The sequence below is a fragment of the Anguilla anguilla genome, chromosome 3 (genome assembly GCF_013347855.1).
Source record: "Anguilla anguilla isolate fAngAng1 chromosome 3, fAngAng1.pri, whole genome shotgun sequence".
Taxonomy (NCBI): Eukaryota; Metazoa; Chordata; class Actinopteri; order Anguilliformes; family Anguillidae; genus Anguilla; species Anguilla anguilla.
In genome coordinates, this window is record NC_049203.1 from 58,177,101 (window position 1) to 58,199,753 (window position 22,653).

Here is a 22,653-nt window from a genome sequence, read left to right on the forward strand (position 1 = left end):
TGGGGACACAGAGGACTGAAGCTTGCGTTCAGCTGCATTTCTTACTTTTTTACCTTTCTCTTCTGTTTTATCCTTTTTTATTTCTCCTGCCTTCCTCTCTTTCACGAAGGCAATCAATAAAACGGTAAATTTGTCCAGTGAATAACAAAAACAATAAAATAAAACAATCTTTCCCTATTCGTTAATGGAGCACTTGAGGATTCCAATGGTAAAGACACATGAGTATGTGTTGTCTGTGACTTGCTTCCAACTGCATTTAAGAATATTTCTACACATTGTACAATGATGGCACTAACAACAACACAATGATTCAATTAAGAATTCTGTACTCTAGGCATCTATAGGCCAGTGAATCCCACCTGAAATGAAGGGGAGTACGTGGAGCTGATTCAGTCAGAATTATGCAGATCATTCGTTTGCTCCAGAAAACCATACAAGACAGATTAAAATTTCTCTGTGTTTCAGTTCAGGATGCAAATAAGGGAATGTTGTGTAATGTCTGACTAACAATAAAGCAGTTTCAACATCATTAGATTTAATTAAGGCAAGCATGAATGCATATATTCAATTATGCCACCAAGTTCCATATGCATTTTGCTGCGAAGGAGGAGCTTGTGTCATATTACACCATATCCAATATCAACAATGCAATATGTCTTCCTGAGTTTTTCACCCAATATTGGTTATCTTGCATGTTTTTAAAACATACTGCACTGTATTGGCCATCTTGAACTGATATAGAGTATATCAATTCATTGACATGCAATTGCACTATTGTCCAAAAAGAACAATTAACACATTTTATGTTGTGTTATTTCTCCTGCATTCGATCAGAAAATGTTTATGGTGGCTCAGGACTTTTATTCTTGTAAAGCGCAGAGATGTCGGGTAGTGTAACTGTTCAAAGGTAAATATATAAATTTGGTTAAAATCTCACATCATTCAGGGTAAGCTAGTAAAATCAGTGAAAATATTGTAATATTTTAAAACCTTAGTGTTTATAAAATTAGTGCAAATGCTCAATGTACACCTTTGAGCTCATTGTCAGGACTTGAAATAGCTGGCACTAGAATTGGTGGTTAAATTAGGTTATAATACAGCAAAGCCAGGATTTCCAGTTACAGCATGATGTTACGGTTGGGTAATTTTACTGTCTGCACTAAACCCGTTTGTTTCCACATGGGTCGGGTGATGAAATAGGGGGTGTGTCAGTTAAAAAATTTCACACTGTGCGAGTTAGGTGTTGAATAATTTGTTTGCTTTATAAATTAACCGAACTGGACTACCTTTCAACTATAACATTGGTGCTATGTGCCATTTTGTTGGTTTTTATCAATGTGCACATTGTAACATGGAACATATGGAGCAGAGAGGCAATCTCACAAGACTGTTTGATGGAAGTTCGGACAGAGAGAGACCATTTCTACACATTTCAAATAGCTAAATAAATAAACAGTAGAACCTCTAAGATAAAAAAGCATAGAGAACAAAGGTTTTCAGTACAGTTATTTCTACGGTAACTTGTGCCAATTTTTTAAAAATTTCAGTTCTTTCATTGGAATTGTTACTTACATTATAGTTACCTTATATTTAAATATGCCACTCACATTTTGTAGCCAAAGACCTTTGTTTTAATGAACCAATAACCAGGATTTCATTAGAATTGTTTTTTTTTTCAACCACTGCTTTTCATCTCCTTTTCAGTGACCTGCTATTTTTGGTTTCCTTTTGGATGTTTATAAGTATCAGAAAGCATTGTGGAGTTTATTAGTAGCACCTGGTTTTAAGGTAGGCAATTGAGCTGGAAAAGACAGTGACATGCTCAAATCTGCACAACAGAAACAACACAGATAAATAACACCCTGATTAACATAAAGACATGAAACAGAATGGAGGCATCATGCTGTGTTTCACCCATTGCAGGTTTTCATTGGGCAAACCCACCCTCCTTTATGGAAAGTCCAGTTGCAGAAGACCGGCAATGGCTGAAATGCATTTACTCTACTCTGATTTATGCGTTTTGAGCACCTGGGTGTTTTTTTTCTGCAGTGTACATTTCAGCGCATCTACCGTGGAAGCGGTACTCATAAACTCTGCAGACTGAGACATAACCTGCTGTCTAATTTTGATCATACTTAAATTTCATATCAATGTAAAGTAATTTGCTTCAGTTTAATGCTTGCCTTTTTGCAGTAGGGGCTTGATATATATGAGGATTCATTATGAATGCGACTTAAAAGTTTGGTTGGCCTGCAACGATCTGTTGGCTGTGGAATATCACAACTCCATCAATGACAGACAACTGAAGTTGAAAGCACATGTACATCTATACATGTCATAGTAAATTGTCCTATAAACTCTAAACATGCCGCACACCTTCCTCCTCTTAATTGCAGACTATCTTGATAGCATCTAAGGAAGCTGAGGAGGCTTTTATTAGAGTGTGATAAATGCATGTGGCAACTGTATTTCTCAGACAAGTACATTTACACAACAAAACTGAAAGTTGGCTTTGGTCATGGGGCCGCGGTATTAAAAGGGAAAAAACGAAGCCTAACTGATTGGCCATAATGAAACCAAACCCCCACACCCTCCAGTAATTTATTCTTCTTAAACCAATCGTATTAACAACAGCAGGTGCACTTCAGTTTCTAGCCACAAAATAACTGCTTCATTCGCCACCGCTCTGTGTTCTTGCTAAAGTGCGTGTTGACTGTGAAAATAGGGCTCTATATGTCATTTGGTATATACCTGCAATACATATATATATTAACTAGCATTTTACATTCTTAAATTCAATAATGTTGTTCTATTGAATCAGAACTACAGAAATAATGTCAGTGTGCTAAAGAGAAAAACATTTTCCCTCAGTTTCAATTTGTTTTCATTTCCCTACAGGAAGCTGTAGTTGAAAATCATCAAAAATTTAAATATCTTGTGAAAGACAAAAAATGACATTTATTTATCCTACAATTTAAAATTAATGAAGTGGCATACATTTCACCTAGTCTAAACACTGATTTTTTGTTTATTTTGTTTATGGATAATGCACAGAAAATAGATCATTTCAAAAGCATTTATGGTCACACTAAATTATGGCGGTGCAAACTGATCAATCATGTTTAAAAACACACTGTCAAACAAATATGAATGCATCATTAACACTTGAGTGAACATAAAAAATAGTTTTTTTGCTTCTGTCATTTTTACTTCTTTCACCATATATTCTCATTTACCCCAGATACTGAATTGAGAGTTGTGTCTCTCAAGTCACAACTGTGCTACCTGAGTAATGAACACTACAGTTGAAAAATATGGACTCCTGCAAAGCACTCCACTGCATGCTAGTGACTTTGTTCCAGATAACAGGGCAACAGTACTATGGGAGAGCTAGTCTACGGTATATAGTCCTCATTGAAAGTGAGGTACATCTTGGCTGTAGCGCCAAGCCAGCACTTTTGGTGAGCACCTTTTCTGACGGACCCACTCAAGAGCCCCTCCTGAAACAGTATTAATAAGGAACCCACTTAACAGCCCATTAATGTCAAGTAAACTTATTAAAGGACAAAATGGTACCAGCAAAGCTATAGTGCCTAAACCTTTTCAGTCTATGATGTTAACTCAACACACCATGACCAGGACTAAGCATTTCTAACAAAGTTAGGGTAAGAAGTTATCAAGTCACATTCTGTTCAGTTCCCCTTCTTTGCTCCACACTCTCTAACTCACCTCTTCTTGTTGCTGTCTGAATCCCGGTGCCTCCAGTCCAGCCGGCTCTTGCGATAGAGCAAGTTCATGTCGCCGTGGGGATTTTGCCCTTCCCGGCCAATCACAGCACAATGCAGCCGGTTGCCCCGCCTCTCAATGTCCCGCAGGAAATGCTCCACCGCCACATCCTGGGCAGAGCCAGAGCTCATGGTACAGAGGCCAATCAGAAGAGAGGGGGGGGGGGGGGCTTCACAAAATTCCCCCCGATGAAGAACCTAGACATAAAAATGGAGCAAATCATTCGCGTTAATATTGCTTTTAAATTTGTAATATTTATATATGTCTTTGACGAGTGTTTATACTTGTTTAAAGCCATTCAACTGTCAAGCAAACAGATGTAATATCAGTTGCCCTCAGCTTATTGTACATACAGTTAAATTCTGAAGGCTAAACAACATTCCTTCAATTGTACCACACAGAAAGATCCACACACTTTCACTGAAAGGGGAACCCCAGGCAACTTCATTCCTCAAGGACTGAGGTTCAAATATTATGAGGACACCTCCTTTACATTCAGAATCGCGAAGGTAGTTTGGCTCCTTTCACACAAAATGCAGGGACTTGAATCAAACCACAAGGAAGTGAGATACAGTAGTGGACTGAAATACCAGAGCCATCGCATAGCTCCAGGCCCCCAGAGTGGTCGACCTCTGCTGTGCACTGTCACTGCAAAGCAGTAACATGGTTTGTCACATGACATAGCACAGACATTCTTCCAAGGCATTTCCCACAGAGCGTTGGGAGCTTGTTGTGGGGCAGATATTCGTGTGTCAGACCATGGAGCAGACTTTGATAGAGCATCCTGATTGGCTGCCCACAGCCCATACAGTATGCTGGTTTCCTCTTCTGCGACCAGTACAAAACCAAGCATGAGGGTTTAATTTAATTGTTTTTCCTCATTCATTTGGATGCCTAAGGGCAATTATAGCATTCTTATCCTTATGATTCTCAAGTCATTAGCACTTATTTCATTATTATTGGTGGAATTGTAGCATTTTGACTCAAAAATTCTAATCAGCATCAGTTAGAGGTATAAGCAGATTACATTACAAAAGATCAGATGACTGCTTACTGTTGATCTATAGACTGATAGATTAATTAATATGTATATATGTCACACAGTAATGAATACCTGTATGCAGTGTACAAATGACCATGCCACTCCAAGAAAACACACATGCACACACGCACACACTCACACACACAGACACTTTATTATTGCCACTGTTATTACTTCATGAATGCCACAATCCTAAGAAAGCCCACAACTTAACACAGTGGCACACAGAAATGAACTTAAAAGTGTTTCCATATTTGTCACAATCATCCTCGAATCCAGACTGATGGCACTCTAGTTAGTCCCTGTAAAACTGTGAGCATGTCTGTGTGTGTGTGTGTGTATGTGTGCGAGCACGAGTGTGTGTGTGTGTGTGGGTTTCCGAGCTCCCGTCTGAAAGTCTGAGTCTCCAAATGTTCAGCACTAAACAGTCTGCCCTCCAGCGTACCATTAGTCTGCATGAATTAATCAAAATAAAATATAAAAATGGGGGCTAAAGAGGGGGAGGGATAGAAGGAGGGAAGGAAATTTTTAATTGGTGAAATGGAAGATTCACACCCTCCTGAGGGAACATACCCACAGCTCAAACTGACGCTGCCCCTCCCCCTTAAAACAGGAATGAAATTTATATGCAGTTCCCAGAGAAAGCTACTGGCTCATCTAAAGGCTCTTGATCTTGTTCTTTCTGTTTCTGGACAAGAAATGTGTCCATATGCCATTATCACTTGTGCAAACAGTGTTTGGGTGACCATATTAAATTTGATGTGTAGATAAACAAACCACACAGCACCAGCAACTAAAAAATATGTATACTCTTCACAGCAGGATGAGCAGGGTAGCAATAACAAGGGCATGTGTGGTTGACTGCATGATCCATGGTGGGTGTAATGGGGGCCAACCTTTGATCAGGTTCTCTGGTGTATGAGTCATTAAACCAGCACTGCAAGCGCAAGGTGGCAGCTTGGGGAAGGAGAAGGCAGGGAGGGGGCACGGGGAGGGAAAATGGGGACTTGAAAGGGAAGAACGAAAATTGAAAAATGGGATGGAGGGAAGCAGAGGGGGGAATGGCAAAGGAAAGCAGGCTTTGGGAAAATGGAAGACAGCAGTGGAAAAGGGAATAGGAAAGCAGTCAACAGAAGGGAGAGTATGGATGGAAATGAGTGAAGCAGAATGGCAAGTGAATGAACAGAACAGGGACGTTAAAAAGGTGGGAAAAAAGAGAAGGCAGCAGGGAATTAGAGTCGTAACTCAGAGGATTCAGGCTCAAACCTCAGGCAGAGCCCATCGCTGTACCCCTCAGCAAGGAGCTGAACCTACACTGCTTCAGTATGTTGTCCGAATGGATTGCATAAAAACTGTATAAAGCCCTGTTAGTTGCTCTGGGTAAGAGTGTTGGCTAAATGCCCAAATGTAATGCACATTACATCACCTCCCCTTTGTTGATATTAGTTTCTCACATTCAGGCTGTGGGGTTAGGTAACCCTGGCTCTGGAGAGCCAGAGATGTTTCTAATGGTAAATGGTAAATGGACTGCATTTATATAGCGCTTTTATCCAAAGCGCTTTACAATTGATGCCTCTCATTCGCCAGAGCAGTTAGGGGTTAGGGGTTAGGTGTCTTGCTCAAGGACACTTCGACATGCCCAGGGCGGGGTTTGAACCGGCAACCCTCCGACTGCCAGACAATCGGTCTTACCTCCTGAGCTATGTCGCCTATGTCTAGGTTTTGCTCCATCCAAGCTTGACAGCCTGAGTCTGAAGGATTGGGCAGAGTAGGCCTACCTCCAGCGCATGGACACCCGCCTTCATTAACCCTACTTATTACTCACCTACAAACAACTAATCACCTCCTTTCATTAACCCTGATAATCAGACCAACTGCAGCCAGAGGTGTGAATAGAGCAAAAAAGAAGCACAAACATCTCAGGCACTCTAGAACAGGGTTGAGCAATTCTGGTCCTGGAGGCCTGGTGCAGGTTTTTGTTTTCACCAGTCACCTGGGCCAAATCAGCTAACTGGCTGTTTATGCCAACACTGGTTCACACATAGACCACAGTAAAATGTTCATATAGGGACACAAGAAACAGTCTTCAGCCCCGTTTTAGCTAGTATCGCCAGAACCTTCACCGTGCAAAAATGAGCACTGACCCTTGCTATTGAAGTGCCAATTGTGTACTTGGCAGAGAAGGGTGCATCATTCGAATTGGTGGGGCAGCAGCAGAGGCTGTAAAAGGAACCTCAGGGACATGAAATTGCTAAACAGCCGCCACTTCCCAAGCAATCTCACTGCCCTCAGACAGACAAACCTTATATGCACACAGTAGCTACATTCCATAAAACAAAACCATTGCGTAGGATGCAAAATGAATGATCAGCAATATAGCAATATATCAAACCATATACACAGCCATCGCTATCAACAACCCAAACGCTGCTTCTGGAATTTAGGGTCATTTAGGGAAATTAAATGATTTTGTGAAATTAATGTTGCCGCCCAAAAAAAAAAAAAAACCTGTTTTATGGCACACGTTAATGCAGAACACACATCTGTATCCCTTCTTATTGTTGTACCGTATTGTTACAAAAGACTAATTGGGTTAGGGAGCTGGCTACAGGTTTTCTTTGTTCGTTGGGCTTCAATTTAGTCTCCAGCATCCGGCAGGGAGCAGGGCTGCCTGGCAATTATTGCATTACAGTGGTGAGGAAGTGTGCAATTATGTCACCCTGGAGTGCTCAGAGGTGCCTTCAAACAGCTCCAGAGAGGATTGTCTCTCTCTCCACATCGGATCGGCTCAGCATGACATTAGACTTCGTGTCTGTAAGCTGCCTGCATATGACCCCTCGTCCCCGGGTCAAAGGCTCCCTCAGTCAGTGTGTGAAATCTTCCAGCGTTTGCGGCTCCAGCTGTGGTTCTGGTTCAGGGTGGACCAAGGGTCTCCGATAATGTGACAACTCTACAGTTGCTATGTGTCAGCCCTCTCTCCATGGGTGAGATGCAATGAACAGGGCTGTCATGGTGTCAGGGGCAGGGCATGTTGTTGATTGGCGGGTCAGGCTCTTGTAGCCAGACCAAATCTGGACACAAAGTAGAGGCCGAGGCACAGAATTTCTCAGTAGACCCTGATCAATTCTGGCACTGCCTACATCTGAATTGCACCTGTATTCTCCACCAGAGTTTTCCCTACAGACCTTACAAAAGTATGCTTCTGACCATAGTGACCGTCAACATAGGCTTTCATTTATGGGGGTACACAACAGCAGATGACGTAGTGCTGGGGAGCACATTTAGAGTTAAACCTGTGGGGCACCAATCCAACTTGTATGCTCACTTGTATGTTTGTATGCTGCCCAAACTCAGTCTCAAAGCGATTAAACTCATCAGCTAGATTACAGAGCAAAATGAACACACTTCATCCACAATTTAAGAAGAAACAGAGTCTAATTTTTTCTTCATATTTGAGACAGCAGCAGCAAGACAGGGAGGGAGACAGAAGGTTGCATGCAATGCATTGGCATTGTGTGATAATCATAACCAGGCAGAAACTGACAGAAATTCTGGATGTACCCCAAACATCCTGATTTTGTGTTTTATCTTTCCCAGCCCAAGGGGATTATGGGACTGCAGAGGTGGCGTGGGTAAGGAGCTGATTCAGTGTACTGAGTCTGTGAGGTTTTACTTAAGTAGTCCAGAAAAGAGCTGCTGGACACTCATCTCTCTCTCTCTCTCTTACTCACAATCCCTCTCTCTCTCTCTCTCTCTCTCACACACACACACACAAAACTAAATCACAGATACAGACAGACACACACAAACTACAATCAAACACCCAGCATTGCTCTGTCCAGAGGATTTTGAAGTCACTGAAATCTACCGCAAAGAAGAGTAACAAAAACAGATGGATGCGTACTTCACAAAACCAGATCCAAATACATAGCTGTAGGATATATCTCCCCTGTAGACACAGGCACAGACACATACAAACACAAAGACAACTGAGAATTACGTGGGAGATGGACATGCCTATAATTCAGCTACAGGGTTTAAGGCTATGAGATCAGATCTGTGACACAGGCCTTTAATGGTAAACCCTGTCTGCATTTTCCCGGAGACAGTTATGAGAGAGGAGTCATAGACTGGTCAACTAGAGGATGCATGAGCTTGTATGTCACACAGACCCATGTGATCTGTGACACGTTTGGGTGTTTCCAGTTCTCCAGAGCTCTCCTAACTGAGCACCGATGAGGTGTGAAGGTGAAATATTTATATGAAAACTCAAATGTGGAAACCAAATATGATGCAATGTTAATCTAATGTGTTCATTTCCGCAGATGCACCAAAAATGAAATACCCAGACACTGAAATCTGCAGGTAAAATATGCAGCGAGGATGGCTTTGATTGTGATAGCAGTAATGAGGAACGTGCCTCCCTCCTTGGCATCAGCATCTTTGTTAGACGAGGAACTCGTTTATGTTGGGCCGGGACTATCAGCCCAACCATATTGAATTTGAGTACCTACATCTGGCTCAGCTGCAGTCTTTCCCCGCCCAGTTTCATGCAAATATCAGGAGAGAGGTTATGCAAATAAGCAGCCTGATTTTCATGTGCCCGAGGAAAATTTCCTTGCGAAAGATTTGTTAACCAAGAGCAATGTCATTGTGGCATGCCACAGTAACGACCTTGAACAGCTTGGCCTTGCTTTATTTGAAGAGCTTTCGCAAATGTAAAGACCAGTACTTCCCCAAGCATGCACACACACCAGCATGAGCCAGACCTGAAAATCCCATTGGAAGCAGTTGGGTGAAGTCTGCCTGTATTCTGTTGTTGCTTTGCTTGGGCTGATAACAGCCCCAGGCAAGGAATTATTTTGACAACTGTGCAAACCCTGTCCATGCACCATGCTGCTGTACCCCCTTGGCACCGTCTTACTGCTGTAGCAGCCCGGCACACATTCTCATAACATTCCTGGAATGCACCGGCAGTGTCACAAAGCTATGATTATATTACTCCAGTGTAGCAGCAGTCTTGTAAGAAGGTTAGGAGCGAGCATCATCCCTCAGCTCAGAGCCTGTAAACCACCGCGCTTTTGTAATTTCACCGTCGACACACCGTACCAGCACCGTCTGGATCTGAGAAATGTCAGACTGAAATGGAACTGCAAATTAGTCTTGATTTTGAGTACCTTATCACACACAAAATCTGTCACAGGAAGATACAGAAAGAGAGAAAGGGAGGGGTAGGCAGAGAGAGACGGGGAGGGGTTCAAATAATACAGGAGGACAGTCAGACGGGGTATAAAGAAGCCGGCAGAGGGAGAGAGAAAGAAAGAAAGAAAGGAAGGAAGAAATAAAGGCAGTTACAGAAAGAGAGAGGAAGGTGGGGATGGGGGAGGGACATAAATCCCTGTCTCTCACACCAGTCGCTGCTGTGTGTGTGGTCTCCTAGCAACACTGTCTGCTGCCTCTCTCACTCTCTCTTTCTGTCTCGTTGCCCACCGTGTGTAAAGCAGCACATGGGCGAGAGAGAGATAGAGAGAGAGACAGCGATGGAGAAGGGGAGAGAGAGAGAGAGAAAGGGAGAGAGAGTGGGGCTGCAGAGGCAGAGATCAACACACAGGAGCTGTCATGGACTTCTGAGATGGAGAGGGCATATATATATAAATGCAGTCCATATATATGAAAAGAAACCTGAAACCTGTGGGGAGATAGGTCAAAACAATGATACAGAAACAGGGAGATAGGTACAGCCAGTGGGAAACAAAGAGAAAAAATGTGTAATATTTTTGATTCTGTATCTGGTCCATTACTTGATTTTAACATACTTTTAGAACATTCTTGTAATAATATGTATCATTTCATTACATACAAGACAAAAGGCATGAGTGTACTGACTCAAACATGCATACTGTATACCCACAAGGAGGGGGAGGGAGAGAGAGAGAGAGAGGGGGAGAGAGAGGGAGAGAGAGAGAGAGAGGAACCCCAGGAAACCTTTAGGTTAAATCAAGGTTATCCTTTTCAGAGTGCATAGCATCACGCAGAGAGACTACAGCATCTGTTCCCTTTCTATCGCTGGGTTCATAACATTTTGAGAAACTACAAAATATGACCACTAAAACGCTTCCACTCACAAAGAAACACACCCTGGCGCAATGCTTTGTGTGCGACGTGCTCTCGTAGAGTAAACACAATGGGCTACAGAACAGGGAGAAAAAAAACAAGATGCGCTCTACAGAGGACTGCCAGATATTCCCTCAGGTTTTTTCATTGAAAAATAAATGGAAAAGCATAACACAAAGCAAAAGGCATTCAATAATGTAATGGACAAAAAATAGAATAAAGTCAGCCAGTGCTTTCTAATGCTTACCACTTTATTGGGTTATTGAGTAAAAATGGATGAAAATCTATTGACCCACTCAGATATGAGTATGACAGTGTCACACACAGCAACACTGGGCTAAGTAAATAAAACCATATATACCAAATTGTGGTAAGCGTTGCTGGAGTAAAAATGCATTATAATTTATTACAGATACCAAAACACGATATTTTTCATAAGTTTGACGGTGGTTGGGAGAAGCGACCAAGATGAAAACACTGCAGATGCTGCCCGAGAATTTAAGATGTAATTGAGTGGCGTGGCCTACAGTGCGTCTACTGCAAGGCTGCATAAACGCTGGGTGAAGATTCTGGGCCGGCCAGGTGAACACGCCCAGCTCGGCCCCTCTGCCCCCCTCCAGCGAGCGCAGGCGCGAGCGTGCCTCTCCGCGGGCTGTCATCCTGGGATCGCTCTGCCCGTTTCTCTGCTTCCTGAACTCAACGTGCTTGTCGCAAATTAATCTTTCATGGCGCGGGAACCAAAAATAAACTATCTTCTTCCCTCCCCATTGTTTGCCCTCTCCCCCACGTGCTTTGGCATACAGGAGAGAAGAAGAGAAAAATCAGAGGGGTAGAGAGAGAGAAGGAGAGAGGGGATGGAAAGGAGAAGAGAATTTGCTTTTGGATATCGTTTTTTTTAAACAGTATAATGGCTACTCTGGCAGCTGTGACTAGTAAATATTTAATGAAATAAAAACTACAATATGTATTCCAGAGTTACATACAGGAACAGCCTCCATTCCCAAGGGGTTCATAACCCTGAAGTTCAACTGCCGTCATCGGATAGACACTGTTTGCAACACTCTCTGTGCACGTGTAATCCACTTTGCCGTAATGTCTGTTTATGAGTTATATGACGGACGTTTACTGAGGATTTATTGAGCCCCAACTCAGCCGAGGGAGAGCCAGAGCAGTGAAGCTTAAAAGGCATCAAATATGGCGTTGAACATTGTTCACCAATCCTTCCCTTCCCCATCTGTATGTGCACACGTCTACTTGCTTCAGCAAGTTTGCACTGATGTATCACATATTACCACCTCTGGTCTGAATCCACACCCACCAAGTCTGAGTTTGTCCATTGTGAGAGAGGTCCATTTGCACCACTGCAGCAATGTGTAATAATATAAGCACCACAAAACAAAGACACTCTGGGAGCATATATAAGAACAGAATAAATACAACTACCAAGAGTAAATATACAGAATAAACAATTCACATAAAAATACACTTTCTAGATCAATAAGCTGAAATTCAGAGGTGACATACCTGGCAAACTCTCGTCAGTAAATGTATGCCAACCAGTCAGTTATATCTTAGAATTACAGAATACCAGACAGGATAGCCTGATAAACAACAAAGCATTCAGCACAGCAGAATACAAAGACAGTACTTAAATTGTGCCACTTGCACGCTGCTGAGCTATCAAAAGTATTCTGTGTGCCAGCATTGTATTTGTCAATGAAAGAACATCGCCCACAAGGTATTTCAAACCTAATCATCAGATCCAAATATACAGTATCCTGACATAGGATCTGTGGAGAATGAACTGCAGAATACCATACATCAGTGCAGATAGATTATAACCTACCAGAGAAATCCAATTTAAAGCAATCAATAGCTCAATATCATATTATGAATGCAGTGCTGGTTAAAGACTGAGCCTAAGGTTTCAGCGAGCCATTTTATTCCGAGATTCGTTTTTCATTTGTGAGCGGAAAAAAGTATTCATTACAAGAATGAAAATAAACGTAATTGCTAGAGGTGATGACTCGTAAATTGTGCGTGATACGCTACACACGATGAAAGCCACGCGAGAGGCACGCTGTAGCGCCGTGTGTTTGTGTACCCGAATGTGAGGACACGGCAGTGCCACCATTTCTTTATCCTGAAAGCTGAGGGGAAAAAAAAGCCGCTCTGAAAAATGGACCTGGCTCCCGTCTCCCTCTCCTTTCTCGCTTCTTCCGCTGCGCTCGCTTCCTCTCTCCTCTCCCCCTCCCACACTGTGCAGTCTGCAGTCTGGCGTACTCAGTGACCCCCTTCCCTCCTCCCTCTCCCTCCCTCAGCCACCCCCCTCCCTGCCCTTGGCTCCTGCATCTTTCACTGGAGTCTGCAATAACCAAGGTGAGCCAGCAGACGCAGACATGCACCCTCGTGCTACTGCACACACACACGCATGCACGCACACATGTGCATGCATACACACATGCACATGCACACACACATGCGCACACACAGACATGCACACGCACACACGCACGCGCACACACAAACACATACACACACACACGTGCACACACACACACACACACACATGCACATGTACACACAGTGTTCACACAGTAGCTCAGTCCCTCTCTCTCTTCTGGCATAGAGATACACTCACATGAGCATGCTGACTGACTGACACACTGACACACACTTTCACCCACCACAACCCTGACACTCACATTTACACAAGCAGAACACAAACAAAACACACACACACACACATACACTCACACATTAATATACTCATACACTCACACACGCATACACACACTCATGCACTCACACACACATACACACACACACACATACACAATCACACATGCAAACACACACATGCACACACACGCACACTCACACACACAGTATTGATTTGCGCCCCTGGGAGACAACACGCCCTCAATGACAATGAGTGACACGGGGGAAAGCGCGGTGCAGCTCAGTCCGCTCGCACCGGTCACTGCACTGGCATCCACTGTCACAATGCCACCTCCCCCCTGCAACACCACGTCGCCTCCGCCCGGCTGTCGCTCATTCCGAGCCCCCGGCCCCGCGGACGGACTGAGCGCGCTCGGCCGCCATGCGGTCTCTCAGCGATCCCCCCGCGCAGCGCCTGCGCGGCCTAATGTATTCCGGCCGCAATCTGGCAGATCTGCTGCATCGCGCGACGCTCGCAGCGCACACGCCCAGAGGCGCGTTGCATAACCGCCAGAGAGCCCTGCCAGCGCGGGTAAACCTGCGACCCCCCCCCCCACCCCCCCCCACCCCCGTTCTTCCCCCACCCCACCCGGGGGAAAGCATGCTGATTACTTTACCTCCTGCGGTGCCTCCGGATTCCGGGGACTGCCTGTTTGTGCGCTCTGTGTGCCGTAGCTACGCACGCGCCGCGGCGCTGGGGGAAAAGCGCGTCGGGGGGCTGTGCGAGCCGGGCCGTGGCCACGCGAAGCGCTGAGGCAGCGTCGTGACATTGGGGCGACAGTGAGGAAGGACCGCCGGGTCATGGGGGAACTCCGCGGTCGGCCCGGCGCTGCGAGCGCGCGCAGGAAGGCGTCACCGCGCCGCCGCGTAGCGCAGTAACAAGCACTTCGACGAGACCTGAAGCGGCGGCCGCTCCACCGGCGAATACGAACCTCAGCGCACCGCCCCGGCGACGGGAAACATCAGGACACAGCAGATGTGCCGTGACACCGCTGTTATCCAATTTGCTCGTGGCTCCCTCTTTATGCTTTTCCATTCTGAGTAACTGACAACACAAGACAATGCTATCTTTACATCTTTCAAGCACAAGGACATTTCGGCAGCTGGCTTTATTGCAGTGTTCCAGCAGTGTTCCAGCAGCCTGCGCAAGGGCAGAGAAAATCAGTATCCCTGAATCGGCCGTTTCAGCATACGGACCGCTTCACGTTGTTACGTGCAATGAAACCGAAACGACCTCCTTTTTTAAAACTTCCCTTACTGTAAGTGTGGCAGTGCTCTGATTTTTCTATGTACCACCAAGGCAGCGCCAGGTCAACTCGCTACCACTTCAGGTGCTCTGCCTGCGCTCCAGACAAACTGTCATTGAGAATCCGCACTGACCTGACATCGCACCGGCCCCTGCCTGACACTCATTCACCGGTTTTTTTCCTTGAGTCAGACCCTGCTACGGAAAACCCGATCCCTCTTTCGGTGCTGCGGGGTTGGTGACGGGGGCAGTGACGATGACGTGGAGCGCAGCGTCCTCCGCTTTTGTCGGGGAAAAGCAGGTTACGGCACTAAAATAAACAACCCCTGGCGGAGGGACGGAAGTCAGAGCGACGCTCGCCTCCTGTGGCCGCGTTTTTCTGGGACAGCCGCCGGATGCGTAGGGCTGAGCGAGAGGCGGTTCTTCTCTTCTCTTTGCTCGCACGGTTTTAAATTCCATTAAACTGCTTCTTTAAAATATTCACATCACTTTACCTATTGTTCTGCTCCCCCCCCCCCCCCCCCCCCCCGCTAAACCGACATTCACTTCTGAAGTGAATAAATTCCAAGGCAGTTCCTGAGCAGGACACAGACCTGATGTTCTCTCAAAATCCCCCGGTTCTCTTCCTCTCGCTTCCTGTTTCTCTCATTGGCTCTTACTGGGGGTTATGGGAAATTGTGTGGAGAGCACGGTTGCGGAGCATGCCGTGGCACAGCGCCTTAACTCAAGGCAAGCTGGTGACAGCGCTGATACACTGGGACAGAGCCGAGTGACAGGCCCGGGGCCACCGATTATGGTAGCGCTGATATTAACATCACACAGTGTACACAGAATCTGCACAAAAGAAGCCATGACAGAAACTAGATGGCTCATCCAGCTGGAGCTTAAGCCAAACCCTATTTCTGTGGCACGGAGCAGCTTGATGTTCAAATGCACTCCCTGAACAGAATTTCAGTCCACTGCAGAGAAATTAACTCCGTCCTTCTCTATAAAGCCAAGTGTCTTGAGATGAGAGACAGCAGGCAGGTACCAAAGGGGTCTTTCACTGTCTGGGTACACAGGAAATGCCCCTCTCAGCTTTTGAGGGAATGTCATTCATCCCTGTTGCTTTTTGAGCAACAAAGCTATTGAATGCCAGCCCCCCCCAAATACCATGCAGCATACCATCTTAAACAGTCTACTCATGTGGCTTTACTGACCTCACATATTCTGCCCAGCAGTGCAATATTCTCACATTGTCCCTGTAACATAAGGGCTATTATGTTGGAGTGTTATGTTACTTGACTGTATGAGTTGTCTGGTTTGAGATGATGGTTCCCTACTTAATTGTCAGTGGTGTACCAAGATTGAAGATGTGGCCTACTCAAACCTACCAAATTACACTCCATCTCTCTCAGTCTATCGGCTATCATGACTAATATTATTCCACCTGTTGCTGTCCCCCCCACTCTGACCACAAACCCCATCTCTCTCCCCTTCCCTTTCTCATCCTCATTCCTCACCCAGTCCTTCATCGCAGACAAGCGCCTGAATAATGTGTAATACAATCAAATGCATTTGCCAGTAAAATTCAATTAGGGACTTCCAGGAAATCAGCTGCAGAGATTCATTGTGAAATAGTCTGACAGGCGTGTGGCACTGTGCCAGCACTAGATTTTCAATGAGTACGTCTATCTGTCTGTCTACCAAGCAGGCCACTGACCGTTCTCCCTCCTGTGGTCTGTGGTCAGATCTACCATTATTCGTCAGGGAGTCTTTCCTGCTCTCATTTTTGTCCGACTGTCCTTCTGCTCACCATTTACTGAATCAATCGGCCTCTGAGACAGGTCATCAGGCTGACTAAAACACCAATCATAATTCTATATGTGAACAACACCATGGGAAACCCGGAAGACAATGACTTGCTGGCACTGACTAACTCACTGTTGCAGTATGTGCTCTTCTTACCATGTATGCCTGTCCAGTACATGTCTCTTTTCAGTTCTTCTCTTCCTTTATGTGATTCTGAACTTTTTCCTTGCTCAGTCAATGCACCAGATTGCCAATATCCGCTTGCCCCCACATCTATGGATGTGTGCACCTGTCCCTCTGCCTGTGTAAGAGCAGCATCACATTCTGCCATTGCTTCATCAGAATTTGATCCTTGTTTCACACATCAGAAATGACCATGTTACATCTTGTCATGAAGGCAGTGTAGGTACTCAAATACTTATTAAGGAGCTGGAAACTAAGATGATAATTTGAAATCACTATGGAAATTGCATTACAATAATGCTACTATATGTGCCCCAAAAACATATATGTTCTAGTTCCTAAATCTTTTTAATGTGTGTTTGTTTGAAATGCAAAATCTGCAAGAAAAATATTTTTTATATAATAATGATCATAACCACTAATGAATCAACTACAACATACCTTTTGTTTTGTACTCCATATTGTTAGTTTGAGTAAGACTGCGCAGATGCACATGAGCAGAAACAGTAATTCTACAATAATCTGACTTGAGGAATTCAAACCAAATCAAAGAAAATTAATATTTTAAGACAATAATTCCTGCCTTCACCTTTTTAAATAATTAATAATCTAAACACTAGAGTGGGCCTCTCATTATTTAGGGTAGGATTACTAAAATCGTGTACCATTTAGGCTCAATATTGAACTTCAATTATTTTTTAAAAATCAATTTAAAAAATCAATTATTTTGTGTTGTTTAATATCACTATCAATTCTCCAACTTGTTATACCAGCTCCACTTTTTATTCTATGCCGATCAGATTTATCCTTACTGAATTTTATTATTATTATTACAATTTTGTGCTAAATGTTTTTTTAAAATGTATTATTCCCAGTTAAGTCATAGTAGAGACAAATAAACAAATACGTTAAACTATTAAATGTTCACTGAAAAGTACAGGTATGTCTATGTATACATGAGGCCTGTTGCCTTCAAGAGGGGACAACTTGAAACCTCTCAGCATTACATGACCATTTGGAAGCTTACAGGAAATAACTGAGGGCCATGAATAGCCAGGAAAAAGGCTAAACGTAAGTTTTAAACTATTGTAAGTCTACTACGCTGTTTCACCACAGTACGTTTTTTACTTCATCGTGAGATGTGACTGCTAGCTCAGAAAAGCCGATTTGTTTTATGAGTACTCCAGTATGAATATCAAGACAATCTCTTAATTTCACACTAGAAATTGGCACATGCAAAAGATAATCTATCATCCAAAAGCTCCAACAGATTTTTTGCACAACTTAAAAAACGCCCAACAGGAATTAAAATGATTTATAGTATTTTTCTATTGAAATACACATCATATCAAAAAACTGAAAGTGAAAAAAATATAATTTAATGTAATTTTTAAATTAAAATATTTTTTTTAAATAACCAAAGCAGCTTAGATAAGCCTCCACCTCCTTTATAATGCCAATCCTAAATTGACTGACAAAAATGTGTATCATTGGATAAACGTAAAGTTTTTCATATCAGTTTCTGACACCAATATTTCATTTGAATGAAGCTAAAAAAATATATTTGAAACACCCTAAAAAACATAGGTGTAACAAATTGAAGTAAAAATTTAGGTTTATCCATTGAAGCATTTTTTTCCCATGTTCCTAATGTGGAACCAGGAGCTTCCACCTGTGTTAAAGTGATATCATTTCAGCATAAATTCAGCCGTTCTTTTAAGTTCTCCCGACTGGGTAGTGCATTTCTGAGCAGAGACTCGAGCCTGGAGCACAAAGGACCATTTATATGTTAAAATACACAGATCAGGGGATGAGTACATGAGTCCAAAACATCCCTTGGAGGCTTGGTCAGCAACTCCAAGCTCCAGTCCTTTTATCCAGACAACAGTGCTGTCGGACCAATGGCAAGGGATGGCTACAGAGAAGACCGCCTACCAACATTGCAGGAGAAAACTATGGAAACAAATTTTAAATCTAGGTCGGAACCCATATCTAGTTCTGAATCAGCTCTTAACACCGCTTAAATTGGCAACAAATCTTCAGAACTTGACCTCCCATAGATGCGTATATTGTGCACAATTCACTGCCTGAAATTGGGGAGACACTGAAGGCTTTCAACAGTACTGATATACATCAGTATTTTAATTTGGAGTGGGTTAATAACCCCAAAAAGCAACAATTATTTAGCTAGCTAGCTAACTTTAGCCTGGCTTGTTAGCAAGCTAGCAAGTTCACTTGAAATAAATTTCTCACTTCATAGTCTCTGGGGTGATTTGTTGGGAGTCTAGCAGTTCCTTTTATTGTTGCAAACCACTTACTATCAGATTATTTTTGGTATATGATAAAAGGTTAATCCAATCCTGCCTTTTCAATCATTTCAACCCACAGAACAGCACATGGAAAGCACAGATTATAAATTTACATCCACAAAATGGCGCCATGATTTCAGCGTGACATCATGAGCAACCTATGAATGGGTTCAAAGTTTACTCTCGTAATCAATACTCAAGAACAGCTATGACTTTGACCTTTTCAAAGTCGCCAAAAACAAAGTGGATCTGACATTTCACATAAAATAGTTAGGTAATCCAAAACAGTGAAGTTGACAAAGAAACTACTGCAATCAATTGTTTTGTTTTGAAAATAGCATTTCATGCTTTGTGACCTTGGATGCCTCACAGTGCACGTTCTAAGTAATGACTTCTCCAACAAACCTGGATTATTTACTATTTAAATTACTCGCAGGCTTGGTTGCAATGAGATGTTCTCTCTAAACATATCCAAGTCCTATGCAAGGCTATAAGACCAGGGCAATCCTCTACCAAGAGATTCCCTTCTAGGTTCTAATCAATGACCATTACCATCAACCTTAAACTGTAATATGCAACCACAGCATGTTTGCACGGCTCAAATCCAATATGGAACCTAAATGGTGCAACTGCATTGCCATAACGGTCTATGGAGAACCTCTGTGACAACTGCATCATGGTAAGGAATTAAAATAATTTATTACAAACAATTAGAAGGTATGGCCGAGGGCAATAACAATGATATCCATTGTTTGATTTGTAGAAAAAAAACAAAAACAAAAAAACAACATACTGGCCTGAATTGAAATGCAATTCGCAGTGAATAAGTTCAAGAATGGCAAGTAGCTGATCTGGGTTCAGACAGGGTGTTGGCGAATCCCACGTCTGATACAGCACATGCTTAGCATATTGTGGCAGACAGAAGCACCGCAATTCCCCACCCCTAACTCACTCCAATGTCATCTTTCCTCCAAAGAGTTATGTTCACGCTCAACCAGAGGCATACTATGTGTTCAATTAAACAAACAGAATTGATCTAATTCGCCGTTCGAGCAAACAGGAATACAACAAGATCTGATAAAATGGGCAGTGGTCCCTGGCTCTCACTGCTGCTGTTTTTTCTGACAGCCTCTTAATGAAGAGAATCTGCCCCGACCGGGGGGTGGCACAGCCATACTCTGTTACTTATTATGTTTGTAAATCTGGTCATGTGCGTTCATTCAGGTCTGCGGTGTGTGTTCCTCTGGCGAGTGTGTGTGTGTGTGTGTGTAGTGTGCGTGTGTGTGTGAGTTTGTGTGTGTGCCTGGAGGCACTGTGCCGTGCTTTCTCCCTCATTGGCGTCACGCTCAGACAGGGCTTCGAGGCGTGTGTGCCCCCCCAGTCGGCCTGAGTATAAATACCGTAGTAAACGACCAAGGAAGGGACAATGAACAGCGGTGCAATGAACATAGCGTCTGTTACATACAGACTCTACTGCTCATATTGGCCAGAGGAAAATCTCAGTGACCAAATGACTCGGGGTCAAAAGTGCTTTGTAAGACACACATGTACAAGAGAAAACATGCTCACAGACGGCAGAGACAAGCTTACTTACAATCAAAACATTGTTGTTTGGAATACACCGTACCGCTCCAGCACATTTTTTTTCCCAAACACATGAACAACCCATGAATTAAATGGTTTGCTACAAAGACGATCACACAAAGCAGTCATACACTTCTACTCCCTATGGACATACACTCTCTCCACTAAAACACGCCCATGACACAGGTTTCTCCAATTACATACAAACTCACACGCCCATGTTCCACACCTACATACTCCCTAGGATAACCTAGTAACCGATCAGCTCCAAGCTTACTATAATCAAATCAAACAGGTGCACAAAAATAGAGACGAACGTAACCCAAAAACATATGTCAAGTTTACCAAAGGCAGCAAGCGTATAGTCCAAAAAAAAAAACCCATCCCGAACAGCAGGGCTTTATTACTGAATTCCATAACTGAACACAATCGTTTATTAGTCGTAATCTTTTCTGTTTTTAACAGCTATAAACGAACTTCTGCAGTTAATTTAGACATTCACAAGCCATATATCGCATGTAGGTTTCAACAATGAGAATAATAAGAACTGACTTACCCGTCTCTATGGGCTGACGGTGTCACATCCAGTTGGAGAAACGAACCTCGAAAATGTCCAACTCTGTTTATCTAAGTATTGGATAGTACAAATAGTGCAGAATGTAAATAACTCTTTTCTAGCTATTTACAGGAGTGACAAATCAAAATGTGGCCAGTTCTATCAGACAAGACATGCCATTTTAGCCGTCTGGTATGGAGTTTATCGAATACTATTAGCTACATTTCTGCAACTCCCCAAACTCGGTAAATAAAAGCAAATACAAAGCAAATATTCCTTTAGGGAAAGAGAAAAATTAATTATAGAAAAAGGGAGGTTTCCAGTTATTAAAAATCACCAAGAAAATATGATGATACTGCAGTTCTTCAGGGAGGAAAGGCTGGGAATTAGGTAAAAGGCGAAAACACTTTAATTAGCTTTACATTGCGGAAGAGATTTAGCAAACATTCACGAAGGAATCTATAGAACACAAGCAACGCTTATTCTATTTGAAACTTGCGTTTCCGTTTCTCTCGTAGATTGGACGTTTCGGGTCCGGTTGAGGTTGAATCCGTGGTGCAATTCATTGCGACGGCACCAAATTCCTCCCTAAAAAATTCTCATTCACAGATATAATCACGGGGTGTTCTTGACGTTCAGTGTCTGTGTATACACAGGCAGAAGAACAGTTGAAACGCTATACATTAGTACATAAATATACGCGAATTTCACCAGAAGTAGTACTATAAGAATAAATAATTTAGGTTCTGTTTGCTTGGTTGTTCATATAGCGCGAGGAAGGAGCTGGCGAAGATTCCATTCTCGTGCTCATCTTGCTCCACAAAATCCAGTTCTAAAGACGTTCTATCATATTGCAGTTTTTTCAGCTGTCGCCACTGTTTGTCCGCTGTGTCATCGTTTAAAATTGATGTTTTGGGGATCGTCTTGCCTTTCATTTATATTTTTAAATGTGCCCTTCCCTCCCTCCCTCTCTCGCGCCCTCTCTTGCAGCCTCCTCTCGAGTATTTACAATTTTGCCAGCGCACTCGGAACAGACGTAAGCAGGCTGTCAGCGTATAGCGCTCCACACACTGTCATGAGTCCGACTCACGCCATGCTTCCACACACACACCTACACAGTCTCTTTGACAGATACACTCACGAATCTTCCAGAAAATTACACACGCAGGGATAAATCCATATTTTATGAATCCATGATTAATCTACATAATCTGGTAGGATAATTCTCAAGTAATACATTACTTAATGCCAACCTCAATTCACAATGTAAAGAAAAATGATCAGACATGTTAAATTAAGTTTAGTTTATACCACAAACTTC

The 22,653-nt window shown here is 43.2% G+C and overlaps 1 protein-coding gene across 2 annotated transcripts in view; it reads right to left on the bottom strand.

The window, feature by feature from the left end:
- LOC118224213 (neuronal tyrosine-phosphorylated phosphoinositide-3-kinase adapter 1-like) overlaps nt 1–22,405 on the bottom strand; it is a 47,233-nt gene extending 24,828 nt beyond the window's left edge. Inside the window, exons 1-2 of one of the 2 annotated variants that reach the window (XM_035411491.1) lie at nt 21,333–22,405; nt 3,730–3,983 (exon numbers count right to left, since the gene is read on the bottom strand). In XM_035411491.1, coding sequence (XP_035267382.1) covers nt 3,730–3,917 — 188 coding nt within the window. In that variant the 5' untranslated portion in view covers nt 3,918–3,983; nt 21,333–22,405. The remainder of the gene's footprint in view (nt 1–3,729; nt 3,984–21,332) is intronic. The other variant, XM_035411490.1, reaches the window with a different exon arrangement.
- Nucleotides 22,406–22,653: the final 248 nt, after the last annotated feature.